The following is a 27733-nucleotide window of genomic DNA, read 5'->3' as shown; positions in this document are numbered from 1 at the left end:
GGCTCAGTGGCATATGTCCCTCAGCAAGCCTGGATACAAAACGCGTCCCTGAAGGACAACATCCTGTTTGGTGGAGACAGGAAGGAGAGTTGGTACCATCGAGTTCTAGAGGCGTGTGCTCTGCTGCCAGACCTCGACATCCTGCCTGCAGGAGACAGTACTGAGATCGGGGAGAAGGTATCAATTGTGACCCCCCCCCCCCCCCCCCCCCCCCCCCCCCGTTAGTTTTTTCCATGGGAGAGTGGGTCAGAATTTTGGATTGGGGTTCAGTTTAACAAAGTGGTATGGTTATCGATTATGTGTTTGCTGACTGCAGGGTCTAAACATTTCTGGAGGGCAGCGGCAGAGGGTTAGTCTGGCTCGGGCGGTCTACAGGAAGTCAGATGTTTACCTGCTGGATGACCCTCTTTCAGCCGTTGATGCTCATGTGGGACAACACATCTTTGATCGAGTTATTGGACCAAGAGGACTTCTGAAAGAAAAGGTGAGCCCATCTGCTCCTCTGTGGAGGAGCCTAACCCTAACCCTAACCCTGACAGAAACCAGTCTACTGCACTTCATCCCTCTCCAGTAGGCTACCATGGACACTGTCAGTACTTTGGTAATGAACATTTTTACCTGCTCTCAACAGAAGCTGACCAAAACAAATTTTGTTCCAGTTGATCAACACAGCTTAAATTACCTTCATGGCTTGGCTGCGTCTCAACAGCAGGTTGGGGGAGTGATTCCCCGACCCTGCTAATGCACATATCGATGTGTCCTTTGGCAAACCACTCAACTGAAATTTCTCCCATTCCTTCATCATCATGTGAATGTGTAATAAATAACTTCAGTTAGTCAAAAACAACTGCTTTTATGTTGCTTCCCTTTCTCCGCACAAGACGGGTCATAAAAATGAATGGATGAGTTAATACGTATGCGTGCCAAACTTTCCGTGACATAAACCAGTAGAACACGCAAAAGCCTGACTTAGAGATTACCCCCTCCATAAGGTTTGCAATGTAATTTGGATCTGAGTAAATCAGGCTTTAAGTGTAAGGAATTACTTGCTTGGTTGTTTCTAAAAAGCAACCGCTCCAAAGATCATCCGGAAGACATTTCCTGTCACCTCCAACTTTCATCCCCAACATTTAAAAGAAGCAGGAATAGAACTGTGAACCTTCGACAGCTACAAGTGGGAAGACAATTCAGCACAACCAGGAAGCAACTCTGTCTAAGACTTGAAAACCTGCAAGACCTCAGTTGAAGATAATTAACCACACAACCCGTCAGCACTAAAATATAAAAGACCTGAGAACAGGGAACTTTATTGTGTCGTTTGTGTTTATATTTCTAAGTGTATTGTTTGTTCATCTGAAACATGTGCTGCTGTTTTTTGCAGACCCGGGTGTTGGTAACTCACGGACTCAGCTACTTGTCTAAGGTGGACCTGGTCCTGGTGATGGACCAGGGTCAGATCTCTGAAATGGGCTCCTACATGGAGCTGATGGACAGGAAGGGAGCCTTTGCCAAATTTATACACACTTTCAGTGTAACCCAGCACAGAGAGAGCTTGGCCCCCAAGGACAAGAGTAACAAAGCACATCTAAAGTCCATCTTTACTAACACAGCAAAGAAATACATCTATTTATGTGGATACACATTCGCTTAAGAAGCTATTCTTCCTGGAGTCTGCAATATTGTAACAAGACATTTTACACATTGAAATTATACATATATATTCTTGTTATTATAAACATGAATTTCCCAGAAACAAATAAACCACACAGGAGACAGAACTACAGGAACTAAACTAACCCAGGAGAATCAAAGTACAGGAACTAAACTCACCAGGAGAATCAAAGTACAGGAACTAAACTCACCAGGAGAATCAAAGTACAGGAACTAAACTAACCCAGGAGAATCAAAGTACAGGAACTAAACTCACCAGGAGAATCAAACTACAGGAACTAAACTCACCAGGAGAATCAAAGTACAGGAACTAAACTAACCAGGAGAATCAAAGTACAGGAACTAAACTAACCCAGGAGAATCAAAGTACAGGAACTAAACTAACCAGGAGAATCAAAGTACAGGAACTAAACTAACCAGGAGAATCAAACTACAGGAACTAAACTAACCCAGGAGAATCAAAGTACAGGAACTAAACTAACCAGGAGAATCAAAGTACAGGAACTAAACTAACCAGGAGAATCAAAGTACAGGAACTAAACTAACCAGGAGAATCAAAGTACAGGAACTAAACTAACCCAGGAGAATCAAAGTACAGGAACTAAACTAACCAGGAGAATCAAAGTACAGGAACTAAACTAACCAGGAGAATCAAAGTACAGGAACTAAACTAACCAAGAGAATCAAAGTACAGGAACTAAACTAACCCAAGAGAATCAAAGTACAGGAACTAAACTAACCCAAGAGAATCAAAGTACAGGAACTAAACTAACCCAAGAGAATCAAAGTACAGGAACTAAACTAACCCAAGAGAATCAAACTACAGGAACTAAACTAACCCAAGAGAATCAAAGTACAGGAACTAAACTAACCCAGGAGAATCAAACTACAGGAACTAAACTAACCCAAGAGAATCAAACTACAGGAACTAAACTAACCCAAGAGAATCAAAGTACAGGAACTAAACTAACCCAAGAGAATCAAACTACAGGAACTAAACTAACCCAAGAGAATCAAAGTACAGGAACTAAACTAACCCAAGAGAATCAAACTACAGGAACTAAACTAACCCAAGAGAATCAAACTACAGGAACTAAACTAACCAGGAGAATCAAAGTACAGGAACTAAACTAACCCAAGAGAATCAAAGTACAGGAACTAAACTAACCCAGGAGAATCAAACTACAGGAACTAAACTAACCCAAGAGAATCAAACTACAGGAACTTACCCTAACCCAGGAGAATCAAAGTACAGGAACTAAACTAACCCAGGAGAATCAAAGTACAGGAACTAAACTAACCCAGGAGAATCAAAGTACAGGAACTAAACTAACCCAGGAGAATCAAAGTACAGGAACTAAACTAACCCAAGAGAATCAAACTACAGGAACTAAACTAACCAAGAGAATCAAAGTACAGGAACTAAACTAACCAAGAGAATCAAAGTACAGGAACTTACCCTAACCCAGGAGAATCAAAGTACAGGAACTAAACTAACCCAGGAGAATCAAAGTACAGGAACTAAACTAACCCAGGAGAATCAAAGTACAGGAACTTACCCTAACCCAGGAGAATCAAAGTACAGGAACTAAACTAACCCAGGAGAATCAAAGTACAGGAACTAAACTAACCCAAGAGAATCAAAGTACAGGAACTAAACTAACCAAGAGAATCAAAGTACAGGAACTAAACTAACCCAAGAGAATCAAAGTACAGGAACTAAACTAACCAAGAGAATCAAAGTACAGGAACTTACCCTAACCCAGGAGAATCAAAGTACAGGAACTAAACTAACCCAGGAGAATCAAAGTACAGGAACTAAACTAACCAGGAGAATCAAAGTACAGGAACTAAACTAACCAGGAGAATCAAAGTACAGGAACTAAACTAACCAGGAGAATCAAAGTACAGGAACTAAACTAACCAAGAGAATCAAAGTACAGGAACTAAACTAACCCAAGAGAATCAAAGTACAGGAACTAAACTAACCAGGAGAATCAAAGTACAGGAACTAAACTAACCAGGAGAATCAAATTACAGGAACTAAACTAACCCAAGAGAATCAAAGTACAGGAACTAAACTAACCAAGAGAATCAAAGTACAGGAACTAAACTAACCAGGAGAATCAAAGTACAGGAACTAAACTAACCCAGGAGAATCAAAGTACAGGAACTAAACTAACCCAGGAGAATCAAAGTACAGGAACTAAACTAACCAGGAGAATCAAAGTACAGGAACTAAACTAACCCAAGAGAATCAAACTACAGGAACTAAACTCACCAGGAGAATCAAAATACAGGAACTAAACTAACCAAGAGAATCAAAGTACAGGAACTAAACTAACGAGGAGAATCGTAACTGTGTTTGTGGTGTTTTTATATGTGTGTGTTAAAAGCTGTGTGTTTGTGTTGGCTTGTAGGTAGCAGGAAGTCAATATCTCGACTCAGTATGACCGATTTTTCCATCGATCTTTCTCAGGAGCAACTCATCAGGTACGTACACAAACTGCACACAGAGGAGGTATAATACAGACATCTATGGTGACATGTTATTGAAATAAGGGTGTGTGTGTGTGACTATGAGTGTGTCTGTTGCAGCTGTGATATGGGCAGTGTTCAGGTGATGGAGGCCGTCGAGCTGGATGCTGAGGATGCGGGGAAACTGACCGAGGCGGATAAAGCTCACACAGGGAGGGTGAGTAGTGTTTTTATTGATATATTACATTTTTTAATTTCAATTGTTAAGTTTAATTCAAGAATTACTTGAAATGATAACACATCATTAGATTATACTGTACATAAATATAAGAATCTTTCAAATGTAGAGAACAAAACAATAGGCAAACAAAGTGGCACAAATGAGACATTGTGATAACACACAGGACCTTGTCGTATTCATGTGACGGGGTTCTCCTCTTAAACACCCAAAAAGTTTGACAACACACACAGGCGTAGTCGCAGACTGTGATTGGTGGATTTATTTTTCACCGGCCTCCACGAGTGAACAATATTTACAAAAAAATGAGAAAAATCCAAAACAAAAAAAATAGAAAAAAATTATTTACAAGAAATATTTACAAAACAAAACTCCAACATGAGTATTGAGCGAGCAAACTATTTTCTCCTCAAGCTGTTACCTCCTCTGTAACTTGACTTCCACTGACCAGAAGGTCTCAAGCAGCCTTCTTTTTAAACAAGAAGCCCCGCCCACCAGGCCTTATGATTTACATCATATTTCTAAACAGGCATTTTGTTATAAATGAATGGAGTTTTAACATGTACCTCCCTGTGGATGCCTCACCACTAACTTACCCTTTTTAAATGAACATGTTATTCATAAGACAGCAACATTTCTGTCGATATATTTTAAAAACAAACATTTCAACAATCAATGACATCACGTGATTGTGATTCAGCGCCACGTCCGCCTATTTACCTGGTGGAAAGGTCCCGCCTCTGTTTGCATCAGAACGGGACGCTGCGGAGTGTGAATCAAACGCCCTGAATGGTGAGAGCGCTGAGAGCTGATATATACTCAACAAAAATATAAACGCAACACTTTTGTTTTTGCTCCCATTTGTCATGAGATGGACTCAAAGATCTAAAATTCATTCCAGATACACAATATTACCATTTCTCTCAAACATTGTTCATAAATCTGTCTAAATGTGTGATAGTGAGCACTTTTGCTTTGCTGAGACAATCCATCCCACCTCACAGGTGTGCCACATCAAGATGCTCATCAGACACCATGATTAGTGCACAGGTGTACCTTAGACTGTCCACAATAAAAGGCCACTCTGAAATGTGCAGTTTTGTCTCACAGCAAAATGCCACAGATGGCGCAAGCATTGAGGGAGCGTGCAATTGGCATGCTGACAGCAGGAATGTCAACCAGATCTGTTGCTCGGGCATTGAATGTTCATTTCTCCACCATAAGCCGTCTCCAAAGGCGTTTCAGAGAATATGGCAGTACATCCAACCGGCCTCACAACCGCAGACCACGTGTAACCACACCAGCCCAGGACCTCCACATCCAGCAGGTTCACCTCCAAGATCGTCTGAGACCAGCTACTCAGACAGCTGCTGAAACAATTGGTTTGCATAACCAAAGAATTTCTGCACAAACTGTCAGAAACCGTCTCAGGGAAGCTCAACTGCATGCTCGTCGTCCTCATCGGGGTCTTAACCTGACTCCAGATCGTCGCCGTAACAGACTTGAGTGGGCAAATGCTCACATTCGATGGCGTCTGGCACGTTGGAGAGGTGTTCTCTTCACGGATGAATCTCGGTTTACATTGTTCAGGGCAGATGGCAGACAGCGTGTGTGGCGTCGTGTGGGTGAGCGCTTTGCTGATGTCAATGTTGTGGATCGAGTGGCCCATGGTGGTGGTGGGGTTATGGTATGGGCAGGCATCTGTTATGGACGAAGAACACAGGTGCATTTTATTGATGGCATTTTGAATGCACAGAGATACCGTGATGAGATCCTGAGGCCCATTGTTGTGCCATACATCCATGAACATCACCTCATGTTTCAGCAAGATAATGCACGGCCCCATGTTGCAAGGATCTGTACACAATTCTTGGAAGCTGAAAATGTCCCAGTTCTTGCATGGCCAGCATACTCACCGGACATGTCACCCATTGAGCATGTTTGGGATGTGCTTGACCGGCGTATACGACAGCGCGTACCAGTTCCCACTAATATCCAGCAACTTCGCACAGCCATTGAAGAGGAGTGGACCAACATTCCACAGGCCACAATTGACAATCTGATAAACTCTATGCGAAGAAGATGTGTTGCACTGCATGAGGCAAATGGTGGTCACACCAGATACTGACTGGTTCTGAGTCCCCAGACCCTCAATAAAGCAAAAACTGCACATTTCAGGGTGGCCTTTTATTGTGGACAGTCTAAGGTACACCTATGCACTAATCATGGTGTCTGATGAGCATCTTGATGTGGCACACCTGTGAGGTGGGATGGATTGTCTCAGCAAAGCAAAAGTGCTCACTATCACACATTTAGACAGATTTATGAACAATGTTTGAGAGAAATGGTAATATTGTGTATCTGGAATGAATTTTAGATCTTTGAGTCCATCTCATGACAAATGGGAGCAAAAACAAAAGTGTTGCGTTTATATTTTTGTTGAGTGTAAATGTATGACACCCTTGGTCGCGCTGTGGAACGGGAAGGAGGAAGAGGAAGATGATGATGATGTGTTTCATAGCGTGATGAGGAGCATTGGCAGAGGGGAAAGTTTGGTGCACGCGTGTGTGTGTGTGTGTGTGTGTGTGTGTGTGTGTGTGTGTGTCAGTGTGTGTGTCAGCATGTGTTGGTGTGTGTGCCTGCACTCAGTGACGGAGCCGCTCCGTCACAGGGGACATCCAATGAATCAAACATTTAAAACCCTACATTAGGTTTTCCTCTTTATATATAAGTGGTCACTAAAGCAGTGCAGAATATAACAAAATAGGGCCGGAAAAAAACAAAAAATAAAACACAAAAACAAACATGGTGGTTAACCGAAAGCTTCTGTAAAGATATGAGATCATGAGACTATACACGATTCCTTGAAAGGAGTTTAGCAAAGGATGCACTTATTCTACTCCAGGTTTGTTCAACAGATGAGATCTTTGTTTTAGTATAATGAATAAATCGACCCCACACTATCTGAAATATCTGTTGTTTGTTCTGAAGAACTTAAGAAAGACAGTTCCCTAAACCACATTGCAATACCAGGTTTACTTGTTCTTTTCCACATTAAGGCTGTTGTCCTCTCTGCTTGTAAAAGACACATATTTAAAAAGATTCTATCATGATGTTTTATATGATGGACAACTGGGAAGAGGCCAAATAGAAAGAGTTTGGGATCTAGATCTAGATCTGATTGAGAGGATGTCCTGCAGAGTTAATCTAACCTCTTCCCAAAACTCCCCCACTCTTGGGCACTGCCATAGTCAGTGAAAGATAGATAGATAGATAGATAGATAGATAGATAGATAGATAGATAGATAGATAGATAGATAGATAGATAGATAGATAGATTGATTGATAGATAGATAGATATTTTATTGATCCCGAGGGAAATTCAAGGCATCCAGTAGCAGTATACAGACAGGCAGGACACAAGACATTACCCTCATCTACACCACACATATTGCAAGTGTCCGGGTTATTCATATTAAATTTGAAACATTTGTCAGGAGAAATGTACAACCTCATCAGCCAGTTGTATTTCAGGAGATTTAAGCGAGTATTACTCGTCCCTGTCTGGGCTGCCCTAAATGCTCTATGCCTCAGTTCCAATGCTACATCCTCTTGTAATTCAGATTTCCAAGCATTAAGCTTAGAGTCACAAGACTTAGTTGAGGAGGCTTTCAGTAAATCGTAAAATTCAGAGATGATACCCTTGCCAAAAGGATTTTTAATAAGAGTTTTCTCTAATAGGGTCAGGGGCGGGCAGGACATGTATTGATTTTGATTTGCTCTAATAAAACTCCTTAACTGAAGATATTTGAAAAAAAATGTTGGGGTTAGGATATTGGATATTGGATATTGGATATTGTATTTCCTGATAAATTGGTCCATTCCACCCTGTCAAAAGCCTTCTCAGCATCTCATGCTAAGAAGGCTGTATCTGGCACCCCCTCTGGTCATGCAAAATGTTCAAGACCCTTCTCACATTATGGAAGCCCTGACGACCAGTTATTAAGCCATTTTGGTCTTCCATAATTAGACCTGGCATGGACCTGCAGTTTTTTTATACGCCGCGCTAGAATTTTCCCAGGTTTCTCCCCTTGGTCAAAAATGCGCTGTTTTAGTTTTAATTGGTTAGCAGCAGTGATGGATGCTGTCATTTCACTGTATTGTGCTCTAAAAAGTAAAATATCCTGATGGATCTTAGTACAGGGATTTGTGAAATAAATATCTTCCAACATTTGTATTTTTGCCTCTAGTAAAAAAAAAAATCTGTTTAGCTTTTTTAGATTTGGAGCTTGTAAAATTATAATCTAGTCTTTAAGAAAGGCCTTGGACACCTCCCATCTAATATCTGAAGATGTCTCATCAGTATTAAATGAGAAGTATTCATCTATTTGTTTTCCAGTGAAACTAATCAGATCTGGGTCCTGAAGCCATTTTTGTTTAAATTTCCATGGCGGGGGCGGCGGGGGGGGTCACAAATGATTATCTCGTCATCAAGCTCTGCAGAAGCCTGATAACGATCCTGATCATTTGAATCAGGTGTGTTGAAGAGGGAGACATCTAAAACATGCAGGATTGTGGCTCTTGAGGACCAGGGTTGGCCACCCCTGTTGTAGAGTATCATCTTTTTGTTCCAGACTCCTTCAGAACCATCACTTTGTCTCTGTCATTAAAAAACTTTCTCGGATCGACTCGGTGGGCTCTGTCAATGGTTAGCCTCGTAGTTATGCCCATTACCTCTTTAATCCAAGCCTCGAGGAAAGAACAGGTGTTGCTGCTCCCCACGTCCTCGGCTTCTAGGTCGTTAATCTCGTCCGCCATTTCTCTGTTTACATGTTCGAGGCTATGGACCTTTGCTACTAGGCTAATAACAGTGTCCTCTGCCTCTGAGATACAAGTCTCTGGGCCCTAAACTTCTTCCATGCATTCACCAACTTCTTTCCCTAATCCATTTGGTTTGGCTCATTTCAGACTTTTTAAAATGATTCTTACTGGAAACTTCCGGTATGGTGGCACGCTAGGCAGACAGGTGTCCCTCTCCTTGGTAAAATCTTGAAAAATTTCCTACAATAAACTACACTGCTCGACACTGAAAGTAAGTGGCTGAGCTGCTGAGATTCCCCCGATGGCATCTACGCTTGGTAAACAGGGTAAAGGCTGTGGCAAATCCTTGCAAGCTAAAATTAAATTCACTCTGGCCAAATCGAGTGGAGAAGCTACGGCTAATGCCACTGCAATGGCAAAGGAAGCTAGTCAGACCACAGGTGAGAGTGCCAACCCCCAGCCAATAATTGAAGCCATCAAAGAATGAAAAACTGACTTATGCAGCAGATTTGAGTTTTGATGGCAATTGAAGGAGGAAGTAAAATGAGGGACTTATTTTAGGAATGAAAAATCAAATCAACCTTGAAACTGCAAAGATGATGTTCAAAGTAAAACATACTGAGCAACTGAACAGAGGAACTAAAGAATAATTAAAGGGACTAAAACAAAAGTGCAGATCTAAAGTGGTGGGGGGGGGGGGGGCTGGTTTACCAGGAGAACTTCTAACTCCCCTTGCCTTCAAATCAGGACTCTAAATCCCTCCTGCTGTGAGCTGACGGTGCTAACCCTCGTTCAGTCTATATTGCCCTTCATCATTGTTTTTAAAATTTCTTTTTGGCATTTTTAGTCTTTATTATAGTGGAGCACAGTGAATAAGGTCGGAAACCAGGGAGAGAGAGTGGGGACAGACATGTGGGAGAGGAGCCACAGGCCGGACATGAACCTAGGCCTCCCGCACAAGGACTGCAGCCTTGATACATGGGGACGTGCGCACTACGCCACCAACGCTCATTAATCTAATAATTAATGAAAAAAATAAGAATTCGCTAAAGAAGCAGATTCACACATTAAGACACATGAAGCCATGTCATGGATTTTTTTTCAAAGTAATTAAAGAACGTACTTTGACAATAAATTTAGAAATAGGTTAAAAAAAAGGGAACAAGTATCTCTGACTCTTCTACACATTTGCTCTGTAGATCTGTGGATGTGTTGTTCACTTTCAATAGTTTTTTTCTTCTGTGAACAGGTAAAGCTGCAGGTGTATCAAGAGTACTTCAGGACTGTTGGCCTCACCTTCATCATGACCATCATCTTCCTCTGTGCCTTCCAACAGGCAGCCTCGTTGGCCTACAGCTATTGGCTGAGTCTGTGGGCTGACGAGCCGCCATTCAACGGCACGCAGAGTGACCATGTGCTGAAACTTAGCGTGTTTGCTGCTCTGGGCATCACACAGGGTGGGTTACAGGTGTTCATTTTATATTAATGAGAGAGAGACAGGATAATATAATATCCAACCAGCAACACTCTTGCCATACATTGACAGCTCTGCTCTTAAATTGCTTCTTTGTTCACCAAAACAATTGAAAACAGTGGAACCCAATGAATAAATGGTAAACTAAATGAAATATCAATGTGTAGCAGCCAGAATGCTGCAGACTTCAGTGGTCATCACTCTAACCCATGAAATGCTTTGGGAGGGACACAAACATGTGTCCAATATAAGGTCGAAAAAAAGGGTTTTTCTTTGCTTGAAAGTTTTCTTCATGTGATGCAAAAAGCGTCATTTTGCATCACATGAAAAAAACTTTCAAGCAAAGAAAAACATATTTTTCTCATCTCAGGGCAAAATGAGGGCTGGATTCACGACCATTCAACACTATTAGCATGTTTCTAATGATACACAGCTTCATGTAAATGGGTGAAGTGTCCCTTTAAGCATTGTGAAACCCAGCCAACCTGTTTAAGTTGCAACACTTTTAATTTTGCAAGAATTTCTGATGCTCACCTCCATTGATATTTTTGCTCAAACCTTGGATGATTTCAGTCAGTCGAAGTTAAAGTTGTAATTTGGATATGATCAGAGGAGCTGCTTGGAATTCATCTTCAACTGTTTAAAAATATGAACACATATATGAATCTATGTGTGAGCTGTTTGATGGTATCTGGATGACTTTATTGGTTTCAGGGATGGCCATGTTTGGAACAACGCTCACCATTGCTATGGGTGGGATTGTTGCATCACGTCACCTTCACGCTGATCTTCTGCACAGTGTGCTGCACTCACCCATGTCTTTCTTTGAGGTGACACCCAGTGGAAACCTCCTCAACCGCTTCTCCAAAGAGATTGACGCCATCGACTGCATGATTCCAGACGGGCTGAAGATGATGCTAGGTTACCTGTTTAAGCTTCTGGAGGTCTGCATCATTCTGCTCCTAGCCACGCCCTTTACAGGGCTGGTGTTCTTCCCTCTTACTTGTGTCTACATCTTTATACAGGTAATGATTTTTGCCAAATGATACTATGCTGTCTAAATGTGTGTTTCTTAAAACGCTTTATTATTTTGGTGTCCAGAGTTTCTATGTGGCTTCTTCATGTCAGCTGCGACGGTTGGAGGCAGTGAGTCGCTCACCAATTTACAGCCACTTCAACGAAACGGTCCAGGGTGCTGGCATCATCCGAGCATTTGGGGAACAGCAGCGCTTCATACTGCAGGCTTCCCACCATGTTGACAACAACCAGGAGGCCTATTTTCCCCGCTTTGTGGCTACCAGGTTCACTTAATCTACTCAAGACACACACATGTAATAGAAGTATTTTAATGTAATACATTAAGGGCCTGATTTACTAAAGGTGTGTGTCTTCAAATGTGTGCAAACTTGATACCAGCAGTGAAAAATGTGCTATCTGATCTGCTAACAGCGTGCAGTGAGGATTGTGTCTTTCATGGGTTAGCTAACAAAACAACACATATTGCCCCTTTAGTACTTTTGCCTAAATAAATATCCAATATGAGGCATTTCTGCCCCAGCATGCTTGCAGGAGAAAATATAAAGAAGTTCATTTAGGACACACATTGTGATTTACCAAGCAAAAACTGTGTCTGAATGTATCACGTTTGAAAGGAACGTGCTAACAATCACAATTTATCAATCACGCTAATATTCTTAGTACATCACCTGCAAAATGCCCACAAACCAAACGTGCAAACTTTTGGAGTGAACATGCATCATAGTACTCTTTACCAGCGATCTTAGTAAATCAGGCCCTATGTGTAGAACTGAAGGAAATGTTTATATTTCAGCTGTACTGTGTTTGGAGGCCTAGGATTTCCATCCAGGTCATGAGTTAAAAAAGCTCAGAATATATCAGGGTCAACAGGCACCAAGGAAGACCTCATACCATGCTATTATAGTGTTTATTATTTTCTAAGACCATTAACCCTTACCCTAGGTCATTGGATTTTTCAAGAAGTAATTCATTAGTCCTCATGATTAAGGATTAAAAAGCAGCTTTTCAAACGATTTCTCTTTTGTCCTGCACTTTTACTTGTAAGATGAAATTGTTCAGTCAAACCTTTTCTATTGTCAGAGAGACCATCAGATTATCTGCTGCTTATTTAAAATGTGGTGTTCATCAAGAATCAACTCTTGGCTCAACTATGTTCATAATGTACATGTTTCTATCAGTATAATCAACCATGGATTTCACATCACTGTTGAGATGTGTACATACCAGAAATGTAAAATATATATGAGTCCCATGATGACATGAATAAATCAAATTTATTGAAGCAATTTTTTTTCAATAAGCCATCAACTTTTACATAAGACTCATGGTAACATTGTGTTTGTGTATTTTTATCCAACACATGATAACAGTATTTATGGAGTTGTGTAAACTTTCTCAACATTTTTAATTAGATAGATTTGCTGGGATAGTTTCTGCTAGTATTTAAAGTCTGTAATTCTTTTTTTTTTCTGTCAGATGGCTGGCGGTGAATCTGGAGTTTTTAGGTAATCTGCTGGTTTTGGCTGCAGCCATGCTGTGCGTTCGAGGTCGGGATGAGCTCAGTCCAGGCATTGTTGGATTGGCAGTGTCACACTCTCTCCAGGTTAAAAACTAGTTTACTATTTTAGAACTTTTCTACACAAATGTTTTCAAACCTAGAAAGGATTAATTAGAATGATCAATTAGACATTTTTCCATTAACATCCAACAAAGAACGTTTCTTCAACAAAAGAAACATTTTCAATAAAGCAGATGCATTGACACATTATTTAGAACGCCATTTTAAAACAAACCAGAATTAAAAGAGATTGACATGAGCTTGGTGTGTCAGCTGACCTAAGCCTATAGCAGAATAACTATGAGCTTGACTATACCTGCACTAGCCCTAACTATAAGAGTGTTGAAAAAGGAACTGTTTATGTGTATTCTTGAAAGTACAATGTGTCTGCCCCCTGGACCCTGACAGGTAAATGATTCCAAATGAGAGGGGCCAGATAACTGCAGACTCTACCTCCTGTAGGACATTTAGAGACTGTAGGTACCAGCAGGTCTGATAACTGCAGACTCTACCTCCTGTAGGACATTTAGAGACTGTAGGTACCAGCAGGTCTGATAACTGCAGACTCTACCTCCTGTAGGACATTTAGAGACTGTAGGTACCAGCAGGTCTGATAACTGCAGACTCTACCTCCTGTAGTTTAGAGACTGTAGGTACCAGCAGGTCTGATAACTGCAGACTCTACCTCCTGTAGTTTAGAGACTGTAGGTACCAGCAGGTCTGATAACTGCAGACTCTACCTCCTGTAGGACATTTAGAGACTGTAGGTACCAGCAGGTCAGATAACTGCAGACTCTACCTCCTGTAGTTTAGAGACTGTAGGTACCAGCAGGTCTGATAACTGCAGACTCTACCTCCTGTAGTTTAGAGACTGTAGGTACCAGCAGGTCTGATAACTGCAGACTCTACCTCTTGTAGTTTAGAGACTGTAGGTACCAGCAGGTCTGATAACTGCAGACTCTACCTCCTGTAGTTTAGAGACTGTAGGTACCAGCAGGTCTGATAACTGCAGACTCTACCTCCTGTAGTTTAGAGACTGTAGGTACCAGCAAGTCTGATAACTGCAGACTCTACCTCTTGTAGTTTAGAGACTGTAGGTACCAGCAGGTCTGATAACTGCAGACTCTACCTCCTGTAGTTTAGAGACTGTAGGTACCAGCAAGTCTGATAACTGCAGACTCTACCTCCTGTAGTTTAGAGACTGTAGGTACCAGCAGGTCTGATAACTGCAGACTCTACCACCTGTAGTTTAGAGACTGTAGGTACCAGCAGGTCTGATAACTGCAGACTCTACCTCCTGTAGTTTAGAGACTGTAGGTACCAGCAGGTCTGATAACTACAGACTCTACCTCCTGTAGTTTAGAGACTGTAGGTACCAGCAGCAGGTCTGATAACTGCAGACTCTACCTCCTGTAGTCCATTTAGAGACTGTAGGTACCAGCAGGTCTGATAACTGCAGACTCTACCTCCTGTAGTTTAGAGACTGTAGGTACCAGCAGGTCTGATAACTGCAGACTCTACCTCCTGTAGTTTAGAGACTGTAGGTACCAGCAGGTCTGATAACTGCAGACTCTACCTCCTGTAGGACATGTAGAGACTGGAGGTACCAGCAGGTCTGATAACTGCAGACTCTACCTCCTGTAGGACATGTAGAGACTGTAGGTACCAGCAGCAGGTCTGCATTCTGGGAGTGTAAGTTCTGACTAGCTGAAGGATGTTTAGAGATTTACCAGAGAACCCTGATAAAAGAGAATTACAGTAATCCAACCTGGACGTAGTAAATACAAGAACTAGTTTTTTTGCATTGTTTTGCGACAGGAGCTTTCTGATCTGAGAGATATTAAAAAAGTGAAAATAAGCTGCCCTGTAAACGTGCTTTGTGTGAGAGTTAAAGGACATTCAATTCAATTTCAATTCAATTTGTTAGGGACCATGTACAATTAAAACATAAATGTAACCACTTGATGCATTTTACAAGAGTTAGCCTTGGGCTAATTCACATCTGCAGTCCCTTTGGCAGGTAAGAAAACAACATATACAAAAGCATACATCACTCAAGAAGTAACAAATAGAATTATATACATAAAATGTCCCTTGCAGACACACACACACCAACACACACAGCAGGCCTCGTCAGCCCCATGAGTGGATTAAATTTTAAAAAAAATGAGTGAGACAAAAATGATAAAAAGTCAATGATTGATGAAAATTAGTGAGTGCATTCTTCTTTTTTTAGGTGATTTTTTGAGATTAGCTTTGAAGATACCAAATGACTCACAAGTCTTTATATTGTCTGGAATAGTATTTCATTTTGTGATGGCTGTAAGAGAGAAAGCTGCCAGCCCAAAGGCTGAAAAATGAAAGTGTACAGTGCAGTCTTGTATGGAAGCTATTCTGATGGATCTTACAGAGCTAGTGGCACAGTATTGGACAAACGGGTTGGAGCCAATCCTTTTAACATTTTGTAAACTGATCATATAAAACTCAGTGGTGCTACATGCCACACTGATGTTCAAAAAGGGAGTTGTATCACACTTAAATGATCACTCACTGGACCCTCAGTACCTGAATGTGTCTGGTTTTCATTGTAGATTAAATTGTGTTTTATTTTAATCAATTAGTTGCTCACAGGCTGTTTCCCCCTTAAGTCATATCAGGTGAAGTTCAGATAAATCTTGGTTTTCACCTATTTTTGTGGTTTTGCAGGTGACAGGAATTCTGAGCTGGATTGTCCGATCTTGGACTGATGTGGAGAACAACATTGTGTCTGTGGAAAGAGTGAAAGAATACGAGACGACACCCAAAGAGGTCTGCTGCTGTACAACAGAGGCTAATTTAAATGTAGATCTTGTAGATCCGAGTTCAACAGTACTGAAACTAAGGTGTTGCAGACAATACTCTTGGAGCAGCTTTTTTCAATAATCATAAGAATGTAGAAATGTGTCTTTTGTTTCCCCAGTGCTTTGAGTATATACCTTTATTACAAAGGTATAATTGTTGTGTTCTTTGACAATTAAACTGCCGATGTGATATGTTAGGGAACATTTTTGTATCCCTCTAGGCAGCATGGACCCTCGAGGGCATTTTGCTGCCGACTGCCTGGCCAACTTCAGGAAACATTCAGTTTGAAGACTATGGACTACAGTACCGTAAAGGTTTGGACTGGGCTTTAAACAACATCTCCATCAACATACAGGACAGGGAAAAAGTACGAAATGAACCAAGTCAACAGAAATACACTAATACTGTAATGTATTCTTAAAGGCAACCACTATAGTTTATGATTTTTACTTGGTGTGTAGTATAAAAACTGTGACCTGACTATTTGCTTAAATAACCAATGCGCAGGTCGGGATTGTTGGGAGGACAGGAGCTGGGAAGTCATCTCTGGCATTGGGAATCTTCCGGATTCTGGAGGCAGCAAAAGGACGAATTTTCATTGATGGGATCAACATTGCTCATATCGGCCTTCATGATCTTCGCTCCAGAATTACCATTATTCCTCAGGTCAATAATATACTGAACTCCTTAAGTACTGTGTTAAGTTGTGCACCAGGCAATGAAAACATCAGCTAAAAGTAGGGATGTCCGATAATATCGGACGGCCGATATTATCGGCCGATATTGACTTAAAAATGTAATATTTGGAAATATCGGTATCGGATTTTTACAACCGATATTGGAACCGATATTGGAATTTCCGAGTCTGCATGAACGCAGCATGGGACGTTTATGGGCGCGCGCTTGATGACGTTAAACAACAACATATTGTAACGGTTCATGTTGTAAAGTCAGTAGTTGATAATGTGTTCATAATTCCGATTATGTGGAGAGTCAGTGAATGCACCAGCGAGAACGTGTTTAGTGGCTGTATGAGAGAACGCTGGGGGAGAGAGTTGGATTGTTACGGCAAGTTATGTGTTGCTCTCTGCTGTAAACGGCGTGGTCACGGCCGACAGTGACCGGGTTATTAAAAGTTGTTATTTGAACGCTCTCGTCGTCCTTTAACGTCCGTACGGACGCTACAATATACAACACGCTGGACTCGTGGCTAACAAGTTAGCTCACCCGGTGAATGAGGTGTCCGTGGTTTGGAACTATTTCCAAGTGTCAACTACGGATAATAAATTTGCAATGACTGCAAAGCGTCTTTTATGCGAGGAGGAAACGAGGTGTCTTCCTTTAATACATCATTTAATAACCCATGTCAAGAAGAATCACGTGGAGTTGCTCCATTTGCGCAGCAAAGTGATGAAAAGCAGCAACAGCTGAAACCGAAGAAAACCACACAGTTGTTGCTTAAAGAGTCAACTGAGAAAAAACAATGTGGCAGCAATGGAGAGGCTGCTGGTGGAAGTGCAGATGACCCAGGCCGGGAGGACCAGGACTGCCCACCTAAGAAGGCTCGAACATGTACTAAGAAATCCCTGCAGAGAATGAAGTTGCAGCTCAAGCACCTACAAGCGAGACAGCGCAGGTGAGTCATTGATTAACTTCATCATCAAACTAAATGTAATCTGCTGTGCTGAGTGCGTCACATTAAAAATATACATTACATGCAATGAATACAATAACCATTTGGCAGTCAGTGCTTCAAAGAAAAATCAATAATAGAAATTCTATTAAAGAAATGGAGGAATTCTATGATATATTTATTCCCTGTCTTTTTTATTCTTTCTTTAGGTGCATGCATACCTAGGAGAAGCCATCCCACAGAAAGGATGCCCTTTGGAGTACTGGAGGCATCAGGAGAGAGGATGTTGTTACTCTTAAAAGAGATTGAGCCCAGTTTGAGTATATTATTTAACAAGTTATGGCCAGTCATTCATTGACTATGTTTGTTTACAAGTAATGGACTGAAGATATGCCTCTTCCTTTTTTAATATTGTCTGTAGTGTTGTTTGAGGCTGTTTGTTGTTGAGGTTTCTCTCTAACACTAAATAAATATGGCACTTTTTTCCATCATTTAAGTTGTTCTCTTATTTTTCTCAGTGTGTACATTTGGAAAGCCATGTTTCATTCACATATGCATCCAGTGGGACATCACAATAAAATTAGGCATAATGTGTTAATTCCACAGGAGATATTTTATGTTGTTGTTACCTAACAGTTTTGATGTAAAAAGCCTGCATATATCGGTATCGGTGATATCGGTATCGGAAATTAAGAGTTGGACAATATCGGAATATCGGATATCGGTAGAAAAGCCAATATCGAGCATCCCTAGCTAAAAGTATTTTATGCTTTGCAGGAAGTGCTCTTCCTAAACATTTGTGGTCAGTGCATCTGGTCTGTTGCACTACTCTACTTACTTATTCTGTTATTATGTTCACACCAGACTTATTCTGTTACTATGCTCGTACTGGTCTGAAGCCACTTGATTCTGTTATTATGTTAATTTATGGTCTTAATGCACTACTCCACTTTATTCAGTCTGATATATCAGCTCTTATATCCATCACAGCACTATGGTCACTTTATTCTGATATATCAGCTCTTATATCCATCACAGCACTATGGTCACTTTATTCAGTCTGATATATCAGCTCTTATATCCATCACAGCACTATGGTCACTTTATTCTTCAGTATTCTTCTTGTTTACACAGAGCTCGTATATATTCAGACTGCTGTTTTCCTGCCATGCACCACTATCACTTTATTATTTAGTATCTGCAGATAGCTTAAAGTTATATATTTATACTCTATTACTGCACTATAGTTCTGTTTACATCATATACACCTGTTCACCTGTTTACATCATATACACCTGTTCACCTGTTTACATCATATACACCTGTTCACCTGTTTACATCATATACACCTGTTCACCTGTCTGCTTTCATCTGATACATGCATGTCTTTCTACACCTCACGTCGACGCTGTCCTCTGTATCTAACTGTGACTTGTGTGTTTTTAACCTGTACTAACACACTAACACACTAACACACTAACATTGCTTCCTGCTTCCTGAGAGTGTAGACGTGTTTTTCTTGGCTCTCTGCTTTACGCTCTGCTTCACTCCCCTTTCTTTTTTTTTTTTCTCTTTTCGGTCTTTTTGCTTTTTTGCTTTTTTCTCCCACACCTCGATGCTAGTAAACATTTTGACGTTTACCAAGAAAGCCATTTATTCCTGGAATACCTCTGTTTGTGGAGACATTTTTGTTAGCGGACAAATCAGGTGCCTACTGTCAGCTAAAGCTAACCAGTACCAAGATGCCTCCTTTCTCCACAGATGACCTCCACAAACTGCTGCAGCAGGTCGCAGTTTTGGAGAATAAAGTTCTACGTTTAGAAATAAACGCAGAAGTGAATGGACCCTGCGAAAACGACAGCACTCTTCCGTTGATTCAAAACAACAGCCTGGAGAATGCTAACATTCATCTAATGAGCTCTGATACAGCTCCCACCAAACAGAGGGGCTGTGCAAAAGGTAACAAATCTGCCACTATCAATCCTCCCTGGAATGCTCTCGGGGCAAAACCAAAGAGTACACCAGCTGCCACATGGAGACGTCCAACAGGTAGAACCCAGCGCCCAGAGATCTGTGATGCTACAGGCTGGCCTGCGGTATCTGCCTCCTCAACACCGGTGCAGAGGAAGACACAGCCGTGGATAAAGGCTAAAGGGAAGATTACCAACAAGGCTCCAATACCAGCGGCTGTGGAGTTACAAAATCAATTTCTTCCTCTAATGCAAGACCCAGGATTTCCAACTGGACACCTGGACAACCCCCTGAACCCACAGAGAAGGGTACGACCTGACAAGAAGTCAGAAGTCAGAAAGCCACAAGGAAAGCTACTGAATGATGCTGAGACTCTGGTTGTTGGGGATTCTGCTATCAAAGATGTGGGAAGCATGTACAGCAGAAAAAGTGTTGTGCTTTCCTGATGATACAGTCTCCAACATGACCGACAGAATCCTCAGCAGTTGTGAAGAAAGTCCCAATTTGAAACACCTTGTACTGCACACAGGGGCAAATGATATTGGGAAAAGACAATCTGAAGTGCTCAAACGTGACTTAGGTAATCTGCTAAATGCAGTGAGCTCTCTGAAGGTTGAAGTCTTTTTCAGTGGGCCGTTACCACCAGTCAGAGGAGGAGGAGAGAGATTCAGCAGACTGTTGGCAATCAACAGATGGCTTTCAACAGAATGTGAGGTCCACTCAATCCATTTTATTGACAATTTTAACTTTGGAGATGGCCTTTCCCTTAACAAGTCAGGAGTGAGGCTTTTCACCTCCAATTTCTCTTTCTTCCTGCGTCATACTGTTCCCACTGCCAAGGACAAGAGACAAGATGAACCCAAACAAAAGGAGCAAACACCAAAACATGAAGGAGAACCGACTCCCCCCCCCCGCCTATGTGTTCTGGCCATGAGGGGTGCCAGAATGAAAAAGAGGAGGCCTTATGTCCTTCACCAGGAGCCACTGCTGGAGAAGATTCACCTATTCCACCTGCTCGAGAGGATTCACCAACTCCACCTACTCGAGAGAATCCCCCAACTCCACCTGCCCGAGAGAATCCCCCAACTCCACCTACTCGAGAGAATCCCCCAACTCCACCTGCCCGAGAGAATCCCCCAACTCCACCTGCCCGAGAGGATTCACCAACTCCACCTGCCCGAGAGGATTCACCAACTCCACCTGCTCAAGAGGATTCACCAACTCCACCTGCTCAAGAGGATTCACCAACTCCACCTGCTCGAGAGCATTCACCAACTCCACCTGCCCGAGAGAATCCCCCAACTCCACCTGCTCGAGAGGATTCACCAACTCCACCTGCCCGAGAGAATCCCCCAACTCCACCTACTCGAGAGGATTCACCAACTCCACCTACTCGAGAGAATCCCCCAACTCCACCCTACTCGAGAGGATTCACCAACTCCACCTGCTCGAGAGGATTCACCAACTCCACCTGCTCAAGAGGATTCACCAACTCCACCTACTCGAGAGAATCCCCCAACTCCACCCTACTCGAGAGGATTCACCAACTCCACCTGCCCGAGAGAATCCCCCAACTCCACCTACTCGAGAGGATTCACCAACTCCACCTACTCGAGAGAATCCCCCAACTCCACCCTACTCGAGAGGATTCACCAACTCCACCTGCTCGAGAGGATTCACCAACTCCACCTGCTCGAGAGAATCCCCCAACTCCACCTGCCCAAACTCCATCCAGTTCACCGGGTATCCCCTCCCCCTCCTCCCCCATGTTGGAGTTTACTGAACAAATGAACAAACTTGTCAACACTGGTACCAGACTCACTCCTCTCCGACCTGGGTTCCTAACCCCCCTAGTTCCCCTACAACAACCCGCCCCCCCTCCACTACGTCCGCGCAGACGAGCCCCACCTGTACCCCTTCCAAAGCTAGATCTGAACCTACACCAGTCTCCCAATAAGAGCCCAAAAGAGTGTGTGTACTGATGTGTTCTGGGTCCAGGTTTTAAGGCAAATGCTAAGCCTGACATCTCCAGGGAAAAGCCAGGGCCCTTTGTCCTGGAAGTTGTTAACATATCAGTTATCTCAAATAGCTGGCGGCATGGCGCAAAGTACATCAGCAGATTAAAACATACGGTCACTCTATCTAACTTGATTCCAGTTGTGCGTCAGCCACAGTGTGAATCTAGCAAAGTTCATAGCATGTTACAATTTGCTCTACTAAATGTTAGATCTCTATCAGGCAAGTCACTTTTAATTAATGATCTCATAATCGAAGAGAATTTGGATTTTATGTTTTTAACTGAAACTTGGTTAAATGAGAACAACAGTGCAGCAGCACTTATTGAAACAGCTCCTCCAAGCTTTAATTTTATCAGTGAAGTTAGAGAGTCGAGGAAAGGAGGTGGAGTAGCTGCTTTGTACAACAACAAGTACCAATGCAAACAGTTGTCATATGGGAAATTCTGCTCTTTTGAACACACTCCAGCTAAGCTCACCCTGTTGTGCAATATGAGTCACTATCTACAGGCCACCAAAGTATAACGCAAACTTCTTTTATGACCTCAACAAACTACTGTCTGCTGTGTGTATTGATTATGACTGTGTTGTTATAGTGGGTGATTTCAACTTTCATTTAGACAATCCAAGAGATAACAGTGTGAAAGAACTTATAAACATCTTGGAAAACTTCGATCTTTCCCAGCATGTAACAAATCCAACACATAACAAGGGACACACTCTGGACTTGGTCATTTCAAGAGGTCTAATGGTTTCTGATGTTGTAGTGAATGATGTTGCCATCTCTGATCACTATTGTGTTTCCTTTAAAGCTTCCATCTTGGCTGACTGCAGAGAAGGCAAAACAGAGCTGATCAGAAAACGTTACATTGATGACAACACATGCACACTCTTCACTGAGGCATTCACTAACACACCAGCTCTACACTCAGCTCCTGTCAAAGACCTTGTAGATAAGTTCAGCGCTAAAGTTCTAAATATTATTGATGCCGTTGCCCCAGTCAAGGCCAAAGCTGTCTGTGTAAAGAGAAAGCCCCATTGGAGGAACGGGACACTTGTTATAACAAATAAAAAAGATTGTAGACAAGCTGAGCGCAGGTGGAGAAAAAGTAAACTCCAGGTTCATTATGACATCTTTAAAGATGCGCTCCGCTTATATAACTTAGAACTCAAAAGGGCCAGACAGTCCTTCTTCTCTGAGATAATCAACAAGCACAGCAACAATGCTCAGACTTTGTTTACAGGCTGACCAACCCCTCAGCACCAGTTCCTGCTGAACTGTTATCTGTAAAGGCATGCAATGACTTTGCATCGCACTTCACCCAAAAGATTGAACAGATTAGACAGACAGTCAGTGAGTCTACTACAGGCAGCCTGACTGTAACTCCTGTACCTCCTCATGAAAACACTTTAGCTAACCTGGCACATTTTCACCTTCTAGATCCTGTAGCATTAACAGACATAGTTCAACACCTCAGGTCCACTACATGCAGTCTTGACATTCTGCCCACAAGCTTTTTAAAACATGTTTTTAACTGTGTTGCACCAGATGTATTGCAGATAGTTAACAGCTCTCTACAGACAGGCAGTTTTCCTGAGTCGCTAAAGACAGCAGTGATCAAACCCCTCCTAAAAAAGAGTAATCTGGATGCTTTATCAATTAATAACTATAGACCCATATCTAACTTGCCTTTCTTAGGCAAGATAATCGAAAAAGCAGTGTTTGTGAAACTTAACACTTTTATGGTACAAAATAAATACTTCAGTGTTTTTCAGTCTGGATTCAGGTCAAAGCACAGCACTGAGACTGCTCTTATCAAAGTGCTGAATGATATCTATGTGAACAGTGATGCATCTAAAGTCTCAGTTTTAGTGCTACTGGATCTTAGTGCTGCATTTGATACGGTGGACCATAACATAACTTGAAAACTGTCTTGGAGTTTCTGGAACTGCCTTAAATTGGTTTAAATCTTACTTGCAGGACAGGGTCTACAGGGACAGGGTCTACAGGGACAGGGTCTACACTGTGTCTGTTGGTAATTATGAATCTGAGCATGTGAAGATCACCTGTGGAGTTCCTCAAGGTTCCATCCTTGGGCAGCTTTTATTTAACATCTACATGCTCCCTCTCGTTCAGATCATGGAATATTACAACGTTTCCTATCATAATTATGCAGATGACACACAGCTCTATATATCAGTGTCAACGAATGACCATAGTGCCTTATACTCACTGAGCACGAAATCACTGAGTGGATGTGTCAGAACTTTTTACAACTGAACCCAGAAAAGACTGAGGTGATTGTTTTTGGCCCTAAAGAGGAAAGGTCAGAGGTCAGCACTTGTCTTGAATCCATGTCCTTAAGAACAACAAATCAAGCCAGAAATCTTGGTGTGATTATGGACTCAGACCTCAAATTCAACAACCACATTAAGATGGTCACAAAATCAGCTTATTACCATCTGAAAAATATTGCAAGAATCAAGGGTTTTCTGACCAAACAAGATTCAGAAAAACTTGTTCATGCTTTTATTTTCAGCAGGCTGGATTATTGTAACGGTGTGTTTACAGGCCTTAGTAAAAAATCTGTCCGACAGCTGCAGCTGATCCAGAACGCAGCAGCCAGAGTCCTCACCAACACAAAGAGGGTGGAGCACATTACACCTGTGCTTCAATCACTGCACTGGCTGCCTGTGTGTCAGAGACTTTAAAATCTTACTACTGGTCTATAAGGCATTAAATGGTCTTGGCCCTAAGTACATGTCAGATCTACTTGTAGAATATAAAACATCCAGACCGCTCAGGTCCTCAGGAAGAGGTTTACTCAGTGTTTCCAGAGTCAGAACCAAACAAGGTGAAGCAGCGTTTAGTCACTACGCTCCTCACCTGTGGAACAAACTCCCTGAACACCTGAGGACTGCCGGCACACTCAACTCCTTTAAATCAGCCTTAAAACTTTGTTATTCACTCTTTACATTAGAAATATACTGTCTGCCTTACTGCAACACATTCTTCCTTTTTTAATAGTTTTAACAGTTGTTCCTTTATCCAGTATTTTCAATTTCATCCCCGTCTTTTAATGATGTATTTTGCATCCTTTCCTTCAGCTCTGTTTTAATGTTTTTATGTTTTTATGTCTGTAAAGCTCTGTGTGAACTACCTTGTGTCTGAACAGTGCTATATAAATAAACTTGCCTTGCCTTAACACACTAACACTTATTCTAACCTGCAGTAACACGCTAACAAACTAACACGCTAACACACTAACACTTATTCTAACCTGCACTAACACACTAACACACTAACACACTAACACTTATTCTAACCTGCACTAACACACTAACACACTAACACACTAACACTTATTCTAACCTGCACTAACACACTAACACACTAACACACTAACACTTATTCTAACCTGCACTAACACACTAACACACTAACACACTAACACTTATTCTAACCTGCAGTAACACGCTAACAAACTAACACGCTAACACACTAACACTTATTCTAACCTGCAGTAACACGCTAACAAACTAACACTTATTCTAACCTGTACTAACACACTAACACACTAACACTTATTCTAACCTGTACTAACACACTAACACACTAACACTTATTCTAACCTGTACTAACACACTAACACACTAACACTTATTCTAACCTGCACTAACACACTAACACACTAACACACTAACACTTATTCTAACCTGCAGTAACACGCTAACAAACTAACACGCTAACACACTAACACTTATTCTAACCTGCAGTAACACGCTAACAAACTAACACTTATTCTAACCTGTACTAACACACTAACACACTAACACTTATTCTAACCTGTACTAACACACTAACACACTAACACACTAACACACTAACACACTAACACTTATTCTAACCTGCACTAACACACTAACACACTAACACACTAACACTTATTCTAACCTGTACTAACACACTAACACACTAACACACTAACACACTAACACTTATTCTAACCTGCACTAACACACTAACACACTAACACACTAACACTTATTCTAACCTGTACTAACACACTAACACACTAACACACTAACACACTAACACACTAACACTTATTCTAACCTGCACTAACACACTAACACACTAACACACTAACATCCTGACACTTATTCTGCTGTTACACTTTATTCTTGTTGATTGGTTAAATGTGTTTGTATAGTTGCACTGTCGTTATTTGCTGCTCTGTGTGCCCTGAACTGCCCCCCGGGGACAAATAAAGTTTTTTGAATTGAATTGAATTGAATCTGTTTAACTGTTGATGTATTGAATTGAATTAGCCTTGTGTCAAACTGAATAACAACACACATTTCTCCTTGTTGTCATGGTAAAAAGTTTTGTGACCCAAATCTATTCTCTTGCAGGATCCTGTTTTATTTTCAGGTTCTCTCCGGATGAATCTGGATCCTTTTGATTCCTGTTCAGATGAGGAACTGTGGAAAGCTTTGGAACTGGCTCATCTCAGTAGCTTTGTGTCTGCACTTCCACAAAAACTAAACCATCAGTGCTGCGAGGGAGGAGAGAACCTCAGGTGGATCAACAGGACAAACCCAGACTACAGTTATCATACTCCCTTCATGTTTTTTTAAGAGGATGATGTGCTGGAGTAATTGATTGACTGATTCTGTGATTTATGTATCATATTTAAGTTTAATCTAGAAGATTATCTTTTCACCCGAATGACATTATTTATAATTCATTAATTTAAAAAAATTCTGAGTTCAATTATTTATTGAAATTATGTACTTCATTTTTTTTTCTTTTTGTATTCTTGAAATTATATACTTCATTTTTTTTTCTTTTTGTAGTCTTGGTCAGCGGCAGCTTCTCTGCCTGGCCAGAGCCCTCCTGAGGAAGACAAGGATTTTGGTTTTGGACGAGGCCACCGCAGCTGTTGACCTAAAGACAGACCAACTCATCCAGTCGACCATTCGCACTCAGTTTAAGGACTGTACAGTCCTTACCATTGCTCACCGCCTCAACACCATCATGGATTACAGCCGGTAACATCTAAGAGACATTTGTTCCTTTTTTTACAGGAGAACAGTTGTCATTTGCTTTTCCATTTTTTAATTGTAAGTAAAAGCCACTGTTGAAGTTTTTTCAATAGTTACCTCAAATGCCTTGTTTTGTCTTTTCCTCAGGGTCATAGTGATGGATACAGGCTCCATTGCAGAGATGGACACTCCCTCTCAGCTGCTCCAAATACACGGTCACTTCTATCAGATGTGTGTTGAGGCTGGTGTGGCCTGATGTTTATCTAAAATTAAACAAAAGCCATCATCTAGATTGATTTCTATAACTTTCAATTAATTCTTCAGTCTTTCAAGATCTTGAAGCTCAAAAAATCAGTTTTAGCTTTTTTAATGTTGTACTATTATTTAACTTTTATGATTTTGTGATTTTTCTTTACTACAGCTACTTTATTCAAAAGGGTAGAGGTAATTCAGAATGAGCAAAACAACAATTACAATAAACTATATATATTCTAACTGAGAAATGTCTTTGTTAAGGGTTATTTTGAGGTCTTATTTTGTCAGGAAAAAAAATCTGTTCAATAAAAGAAATCTAAGATTATTTTGTTAAATCATTTTTTATGTATTTATGTGTAGGGTAAGGTTAGTTGAAAGGGTTAGGGTTAGGGTTAGTCCTCTGAGGGACGCTTTGGGGGGTGCATAGGCTTTTGGGGTCACTGTCATTTAATAAATACTTAAAAGGATTTATAATTAAAATCCTACTCTAAAAAACACACAAGGTGTTTACAATACACCCTTTAAGACTATCTAAAAATCTCTCACTTAGATTTCTTAAAAATGAACATCTCTAGAAGAAATGTTACCAAGGGAAAACCCTTAAATCCAAAATCTGCCTCCAAAAAGGATGATAAAGCTGCTCTTGTCACCGGGTAAGATCACGATACTCGCAGCAGGGCGGACATAGCTA

The 27733-nt window shown here is 41.3% G+C and overlaps 1 protein-coding gene across 1 annotated transcript; it reads left to right on the top strand.

The window, feature by feature from the left end:
• LOC306819098 (multidrug resistance-associated protein 1-like) lies at positions 1 to 27226 on the top strand (the record flags this gene model as incomplete). The annotated part of the gene is made up of 15 exons (XM_079372849.1): positions 1 to 177; positions 317 to 484; positions 1382 to 1571; positions 4092 to 4164; positions 4270 to 4366; positions 10458 to 10665; positions 11397 to 11707; positions 11784 to 11983; positions 13197 to 13323; positions 15985 to 16086; positions 16340 to 16486; positions 16627 to 16785; positions 26155 to 26321; positions 26599 to 26793; positions 26935 to 27226. Coding segments are annotated over 15 exons (2430 nt in total), but the record flags the coding sequence as incomplete, so codon positions are not given.
• Between the last annotated feature and the right edge of the window lie 507 nt (positions 27227 to 27733).

This window comes from Symphodus melops (genome assembly GCF_947650265.1).
Source record: "Symphodus melops genome assembly, contig: scaffold_86, whole genome shotgun sequence".
NCBI classification, from domain to species: Eukaryota; Metazoa; Chordata; class Actinopteri; order Labriformes; family Labridae; genus Symphodus; species Symphodus melops.
Note: the sequence above shows the minus strand (reverse complement) of the source record. Positions and strands in the feature narration are given on the sequence as shown.